Here is a 7,644-nt window from a genome sequence, read left to right as displayed (position 1 = left end):
TTCAGGGATGGTTTTGGGGCATGGAAACTCCTTTGGCCCATGTAGTGTGGGCTCCCAGCCACCCCCTGCTCCATCCTCCTTGGCGACGGTCCCCATGGAGAACCCGTCCACACTCCCAGTATGTTGATGCTGTCGTGGCAACCAGGCCAGTGCCTGTTCCCCAGAGCCTGGGGGAAGACAGGACCAAGGACCGGCTCCCTGCTGGACTCTTGACTCTCCTGCGCTTCCCACTGGAACTAAGGGCTGTTCCGCAGTCCCATCCCCTGGCTGGAGAGGAACCACAGCACCCTGCGGTGGGGTGAGCAGCCTCAAGGGGGACAGGGGAGCAGCAGGGCTGGGGGGGGACCAGCTTTGGGGATGAGGGATGCAGGGTCAGCCCCAGTGCCCTCCCTGGCTGCAGTGGGACAGGGGCTGAATCCAGGCGATGTTCCTGGCTCATGCTCCCCAGGGGCTCTGCCCGCTGGCACGGGAGGGGCCTGGCCTCGCCGGGATTTCTATGGAAACCCAGGTACCGAATGGGGTGGAATAGCTCAAACCATCTGTTCTTCCCCTACTTATAAACTCGGTAAGAGGAGCGTGTTTCGCGATGACATCACTACAAATGCTCTCCTTTTATTCATCATGCAGCCATCTGTGATGGTTTCCTCATGTGCCAAACACGCGAGCGGATGCTGAGCAACGGGCAGAGGGACACCATCACCCCCTTACCCGTGTCTCATTTCTCCCCTTGGAAAGCAGGCCTGGCCCCACGGAGACTTCCTTGTTCCCTTCCCGAGGTGTCTGCAGTGGAACTGGTGAAGTTAGCTGGGAAAAATGAGGCGCTTAAAGGTAAAAACTGAAGCACAATGCAAAGCTGAACTTCTCCACAGGCACTGTGGAGGGTCTGCATTGGGAATCTCACCTGCAGACATAAAAGCTGTGGTGGGGAGAGCTGGACCAGCGGTGGGGAGCCAAGCTTCCTTTTGCCAGCAAGGCAGCTTCTTGGCTAGAGGTCACCTTCCCACAGCCGGGGATGTGAGCACTCCTGCTCTGCTCCTGGGCAAAGTCAGCTGGGTTCATTCGTGTCCCCAGCATGGATGGGTTTGGTTCTGACTCACGTTGTCCTTGTGGTCATGCTGGGTGATAAAAGAGGTGACAACCTGCCATCACCTGTCCTTCCCGCTGCTGGAGGTCTGCACCCTGTCCTGGAATTGAGGTGCTGGCTGCGGCTCAGTGGTCAATGGTCAGTGCACCGTAGTCAACAGGAACTGATTTTGGTTGCCCTGGGGAGTGGTGGTAGCATGGAGGTGGGTTATCCAAGAGCAAAGCGCCCGGTAGTCTTCCCTCTGCAGTGGGTCAGAAGTGCTCATGGAGTTGGTTTGTGTGGCTCAGTGTTTCGGGTGGTAACACATATCTTCAGTGGCAGCAAAGAGCTGAAGGTGGTGACAAACAGCTGGAGGTGGTGATGCCATTAACTGGCTCCTCTGTGTCCAGCTTCGCTGTCTACCACTGCTGGTCATGTTTGCTCAAATGACCGAACTCTCCCTCTCTGTGACAGCGGCGATGGCCCTCTTTGAGGAGGAAGCTTTCGGACCTCCCTGTGAAGGAGAAAGAAAAGCTGGCTGAAGCTGAGTTCAGGAGGCTGCAGAAACAGTTTCAGATAGCAGCGGAGAAGAGGAGATCTTATGCTGCCAACGTGAGGCAGCAGATGCAGGCTCAGGAGTGAGTGCAGCTTCCCTTGGCTGCATTGTGCTTGGAAAGTTCCTCCACGCCAAGATCTGGGGACCCCGGTGCTGAGATGGGGAGGGGTAAGGACCTGCTCTGGTGTTGCAGGTGGGATGTGCTAAATGTCATTTGTTGTTCTGTTTTTACAGAAAAGAAATAGAGTCGCTGACTCAAGAACACGAAGAGGTGTCATTAACGCTGAGCAAGATCATGTCCCGGAGAAATGTGATGCTGGATGACAGAAATTGTAGGGAGGTCCAATGCCTTTTGCAGACCAAATATCAGTATGACTCCCTGATTAGAGACAGAAAAGCCCTGTTAGCTGACCTGGACAACCAGGTAAGAGCACCTGGACCGTTCCCTGGCTGAGCATGGCAGAGCAGAGCAGAGTCACAGAGCGAGTCCTGTGGCTGAAACTCCTGGATGCAAAATGCATTTAATGCAGGCCTTGGAATATTATAGAATCATAGAACATGATGCTACGTCCTGGTAAAAGACACGTGACAATAACAAATTGATAGAGCCAGGCCCCCATTCAAGTCAGCAGCACTGGCTAGAAAAATAAGGTCTGACTCTCAACCTTGTAGTCCCACTGGTCTTTGCAGCTCCTCTTTGATGGCACACACCTGCCTGCGGCCACGCAACAACCCTCTGCTTTTCCCTTGACTTTTTTTTTTCCTCCTGAAAAAGAGGCAAAAATGGAACATTAAGTTGTGCTGCCTGAGACATGGCAAATAGAAGAGCAACAACATCTGAGGGAAGTCCCGCCACTTCTCCCGAAGACAGCTTGGTTGGATTCGGTCAATGGTGGGGTAGGAGGCCAAGGGAAACCCAGTGCTACAGAAGGGACAGGTCCCTGCAGCTTTCTGCTCCCAACAAGCCATCCATGACACACGTCAGGGAACATGCTCGGGTAGTTTACAGCTGCTAGAGGTGCTGCAGAGCTTTCCACAACAGGGTTAGCTTTCAGTCAAGGATCCCTTGGCTGAGTCATACCTCTCCCACCTCCCCCCCTGCTTCGTTGTTCTCCAACTACTTCATTCTTCTCATGGATTTATTTCCCCTGGCAGCTCCCCACTGCTGGCAAAAGTTTTCCTCCACTCATTCCCAGGGAGGACTGTGCAGATCCCTGCCTGACCAGCAGAATACCACTACCAAAACCCCATCCTCATTGCCTCCTCCACTCTACATGGAGCGCTGCCGTGCCTTGTTCAACACCTGCTGAATTTCCCTCCAGAGGCAGCTGCATTTCCTTCGTGACACGAAAATAAACCCATTCGTAGTTACAGTTTATGTTTCTGCGTGTGCAGGATGGGATCCTTTGGGATTAAAGCTGCTTTTATAACTGTGAGCTCATTAATGACATGGTTGCTGTAGTTCAGGTCAACAGAGGGTATTTGCTTTGGCTAAGTGTCCTGACAAGAGTCCAGACCATGGTGGAGGTTAAACTTTCTTTTTTTTTCCCCTCCATGTGTGCAGATACTAGAGCTGGAAAAAAAGATTGTGAGGGAAAACGAGATAGCAGGCAAGGTGAAGCAAGCGAACAGTAGCAAACGACTGCAGAAGCAGATTGAGACACTGGAGTCGCGTCTAAACAACGTAAGCAAAGGTTTTGCAGACCTTTGGAGACTATGTACGGGGCCACACCGGGACCTGTGTGCAAAACGCTTCTTGGTCAGGACAAAGGCTAGTGGTTCAAGTGCATTTGGTTGACACAAGCTGCATAAAGGACCTGGCTTGTTCCCCTGGCCTGATAGCTCCCAGAATATCTCAAAGGCTCCTTCAAGCTTGGTGACCCAAATGCAGCTCTTGTGCCATGCCAAGAAGCCTGAAGGTCTGCACCTGTTTAGTGACAAAATCGAGCTGCCTGAAGCCACCTTGCCTTTGACAGTGCCAGCTCCAGGTCTCTGCTGTGATCGGCCTGGCCCACTGTCACCTCCCCTGTCTTGGGGAGGAGGATAGTGCAGAGCCAACTTAAAATCTCTTGGGCTGTGTTTGTCCCAGCCCTGGTCAAGGTCTTTCAGCAGAGACCTGAGCCCCCCAGTCCCGCACCAGCTTCAAACCTTTTGCTTCCCTCTCCCCAGGTCACTGTCCATTTCGATACCATCCTGACCAGAAACAACAAGCTCCGAGAAGAGATCGAAACCCTGCGAATCTGCAAAGCCACTTTGGACAACTTCTACTTGAAGCTCCATAAGAAGCTGGACCAGCAGTGGACAAGGATGAACACTGCTGTTGAGCAATCCACACAAGCTTATGAGCAGCGGTACGTGGCCTTGCAAACCCTCTGTGGCAAACTCAGCACCGACGGGCAATGCCAGTGATGGTTATCGATGTAAAGAGAGACCCATTGGAACTTCAGAGAGAGGATTCACCTCTCTTGTCTAGAGCTGGGTGCTAAGGATTAGGTGCCTGGTCAGTGCAGGGAGACTGGTACCTCCAGGGTGATTTACTCCACCTATCCCAGACGTTTCTCGGGTTGGGGTGAATTGCCCCATGGAGCAGTCTCTTTCCTCATGAGTCCCACCTGAACCCACATAGGGGGAAGCAGCAGACCAGGAGCAGAGGCCGGCCAGCTCTGGTCAAAGTGAGCCTGGCTGCCACAGCTGGGTTCTGTGTCCAAGTATGAAACCCCACCAAGAACTATTTTAGCTGCTGCTGGCCTTGGGCTAACACAGCTGCATCTGGATGAGAGCCGGGCAATGTGCTCAGCATTGTGGGGCCTTTGCAAGGTCAGAGGTGCATGGGAATGGCCGGGAATACAAATCCTTATACCTATGTGTGGTGTAACCTGCTGCTTCCTGTGTGCAGGATGGAGGCTCTGGCAAGGATTTCAGCCATGAACGAAAGGCACAGCAAAGACACTGTCCAGTACAATGTCGAGCTGCAGGAGCGGGAGCGTGTCGTTGACCAGGAGACCAAACTAAAAACCTTCACGCTCACCAAATTTACGGATCGCTCTGAATTGGAAGAACAGGCCAAAAAGAAAAGAGGTATCAGATGAGAGAAACCACATGCAGCTGGGACCACGAACCAGGAGTTCAACCAGGGTTGGCAAGGGGGCTGCTTATAGCACTGCACCCCAAAGGCAGGACCTCTCCCCTGCCTGCAGGCTCCTGCCCCCAACACTTTGCCCTACAGAAGAAAAGGATGAACAGTGATAACCAAGTGAGGTGACCCAAAACCATGGGTCTTGGGGTGCCCTTGGAGAAGAGGGAGAGACAGGGAGGCAGGGAGCTGCCCCTATGTGCAACCATGGCTCCTTTTATCCTCCTGAGGAGGGATCCAATTGTGTTTGCCCCATTCCCATGAGGACAGTGAGCTCCCTGCCTAGTTTCTAGGTGAAATAAAGACATCCTCTGGTGCTGCTCCCCCCTGCCCCGAGCTCCCTGCCAAAGCCCACAGCACCCGCAGGGGGAGGCTCTGTAAATGGCAGCCTGCAGGGACATGCACAGCCTGGGCTCTCTGTCTCTCACCCTCAGACTTGAAGGCAGCCCAGAAGGCCAAGCGGAGCCAAGGGGAGAGCTTCGAGAGCCGGGAGGTGGCTTACAAGCGCCTGCTGGAGCTGGCGGAGGATGGCGATGTCGACCGGCTGCTGAATGGCTTCATCGAAAAGGAAGAGAAGAACTTCGCCTGCTTCAGCTACGCCACCGAGCTGAACAATGAGATGGAGAAGATGCAGCAGAGGATCAAAGACCTCCAGGTCTGTTCCAGGCTCTTCATGTCTCCCCTTTCTCAGATGGTGCCTTTGGGCTGGGGTGGGTTTTTCGTCTCCCATGCCGGCTCACAGCCTGCCACACGGGTGGGATTAGGGGAATGCAAAAATATAACTCCAATAGAAAAATGCTGTGTTCTCAGAGCTAAAAGTGTCTCAATGCTGCCACCGTGTACCCAGCAAAAATACTGCAGTATCCAGGACAGCCAAGAGCTGCCTCGGCCATTTGTGGGGCTGGCTGGAGTGGGAAGGGCTGTGAGGTCATCATCTACCCTCCTGACCTGGGGGCAGTAGTCACCAGAGGGGTCAAGTGGGATGTCCCTGCTCCCAGGGTGGAGGGATGGTCCTTAGACTCAGTTAGGCACGTCTGGTGGGTGTTCAACCACTACCCCTTCCATGTGCTTGTGTTTACACAGGACGAAATTACAACCCTGACGACCGACCAGGAGTGTGCAGAGAGCAGCAGCCTTCATGACCTGCAGAAGCTGGAGGTATGGCGGCCGGGATTTCCCTCTGTAAGGGCAGCAGACCCCTGTCTGTCCTGGCACATGTCCTAAGGAGTCTGGTCCTGTCAACGCTGCTCTGGCCAACAGCTGGAGAGACTTGGCCAGAAACGGGCCCTGCATTGGCTTTGGCAGCCCTTTCTCCCAGTGCGTGGTGGAGAGGGTGACTGCAGGGCTCCTGCCAGCCCTGGTCCTCCAGCGCCTGGGGCCTCATCTGTGGCACAGGGAGCTTGGGATCCCCTTCATAGAGCCTTTCCCCTGCAGGATGGGAGCATCCCACAGCCTTTCCTGGGATAATTCCAGTGTCAGACTGGAACTGGCCAGCACTGGGGTGGGAGAGAGAGCAGGGGGCTGATGTGACATCTAGCAAAACCTTTGCTGATAGGAAAAACTAGCGGGAGCCACTGAGGAAGCCAACTGGTATGAAGACAGATGCAAAGAAAGCAGCAAAGTCCTGGGGCAGCTCAAATCTGGCATGGAGGCCCTGTTCAAAGACATCAACTGCGACGCTACGGAGATAATGAAGCAGCTTGGAGAAAACGGACAGATCACGGATCTGAACCTGATGCAGTTTTTTGGTGGGTCAGGGCTGCCCATCTTCCCCTGCCACATGGCCCAAACCTTCTATGTCCACCACCCACTTGCATTGTGTTTTAATTGAGCTTTTTTTTTTTTTTTTCCCCTGCCCCATCATGTGTAGGTGTCCCTACTGTAAATTTGGGGTGCCAAATTCCCAGCAAATTCGGGAGCAAACCTGGCTATATAAACATCCCAGTGGACCCCCAAGCCCTCATTTTGGCTCTGGGTGTGGGACCCAGCCTTGGGCCCTTGCCCCTGGGGAGACAGGCTGCCTGATGGCACTGCCTTGGGGAAATCAATGGATCCCTTGCTCAGTTGGGAGTGGTTTTATCATAGAATCGTAGAATGGTTTAGGTTGGAAGGGACCTTAAAGATCATCCAGTTCCACCCCCCTGCCATGGGCAGGGACACCTCCCACTAGACCAGGCTGCTCAAAGCCCTGTCCAGCCTGGCCTTGAACATCTCCAGGGATGGGGCAGCCACAGCTTCTCAGGGCAGCCTCTTCCAGGGTCTCACCACCCTCACAGCAAAGGTGGAGGGGTGCAGGGGCCCAGTGCAGGGGCCTTGTGGGACAGTGCTTCCTCCCACCCAGGTCTCGTGGAGAAGAAGACCAACGAGCTCCTGCTGATGGAGTCCGTCCTGCGCTGGATGTCATCTGATGGCTCTCTTTCGGCCCCGTCCTTCACCAACCCACTGTTGGACGGCACCGGTCTCCTCCGGCTGATGGATCGGAGCCGTATCTGCCCATTGCCCCCCGCCCTGGATGGCACCACTGACGCCACCGATGCCTGTGAGTGTGGGAGGTGGGAGGGAGGGGCCGTGGCCACACAACCGGCCAATCCACAGTTCCCCCCTGGCTGCCTGGCCAATCCCCTGCTGCTGGCTCTACTCCCCAGCCAATCCCAGCCAGCCTGCCCCACCCCGACGGCTATATAATGCCTGTGGTGGTGTGCGTGATGGGGCGGCCATTTTCTTGGGCAGTGGAGGCACCGCTGGACCATGGGCAGCTGCGCCAGCTGATTCTGGAGGGCTGGGAGAAGGAGCAGGGCAACGCCACCAGCACGGGCAAGAAGGGGAGGAATGGCGTCAAGATGTGAGAGCCCAGCGGGAACAAGTTAAATAAACAGTTTCACTCTTGAGCTC

The 7,644-nt window shown here is 54.7% G+C and overlaps 1 protein-coding gene across 1 annotated transcript; it reads left to right on the top strand.

Annotated features, from left to right (window-relative positions):
* Window positions 1-1,280: 1,280 nt before the first annotated feature.
* Window positions 1,281-7,598, top strand: CCDC63 (coiled-coil domain containing 63). Its single transcript, XM_074159786.1, has 11 exons — window positions 1,281-1,286; window positions 1,538-1,701; window positions 1,854-2,043; window positions 3,184-3,303; window positions 3,789-3,970; window positions 4,516-4,697; window positions 5,187-5,407; window positions 5,836-5,910; window positions 6,308-6,500; window positions 7,094-7,291; window positions 7,483-7,598. Exons 1-11 carry the CDS (start codon window positions 1,281-1,283, stop codon window positions 7,596-7,598), a joined length of 1,647 nt encoding a protein of 548 aa, XP_074015887.1.
* Window positions 7,599-7,644: the final 46 nt, after the last annotated feature.

Source organism: Numenius arquata, chromosome 16 (assembly GCF_964106895.1).
Source record: "Numenius arquata chromosome 16, bNumArq3.hap1.1, whole genome shotgun sequence".
Classification (NCBI taxonomy): domain Eukaryota; kingdom Metazoa; phylum Chordata; class Aves; order Charadriiformes; family Scolopacidae; genus Numenius; species Numenius arquata.
Note: the sequence above shows the minus strand (reverse complement) of the source record. Positions and strands in the feature narration are given on the sequence as shown.

Bases quoted from the DNA above. Each gene is read 5' to 3' on its own strand.
- CCDC63 (XM_074159786.1), top strand. The intron at 1,702-1,853 runs GTGAGTGCAGCT...CTGTTTTTACAG, and splicing joins CAGCAGATGCAGGCTCAGGA to AAAAGAAATAGAGTCGCTGA. The intron at 5,911-6,307 runs GTATGGCGGCCG...CTTTGCTGATAG, and splicing joins ATGACCTGCAGAAGCTGGAG to GAAAAACTAGCGGGAGCCAC.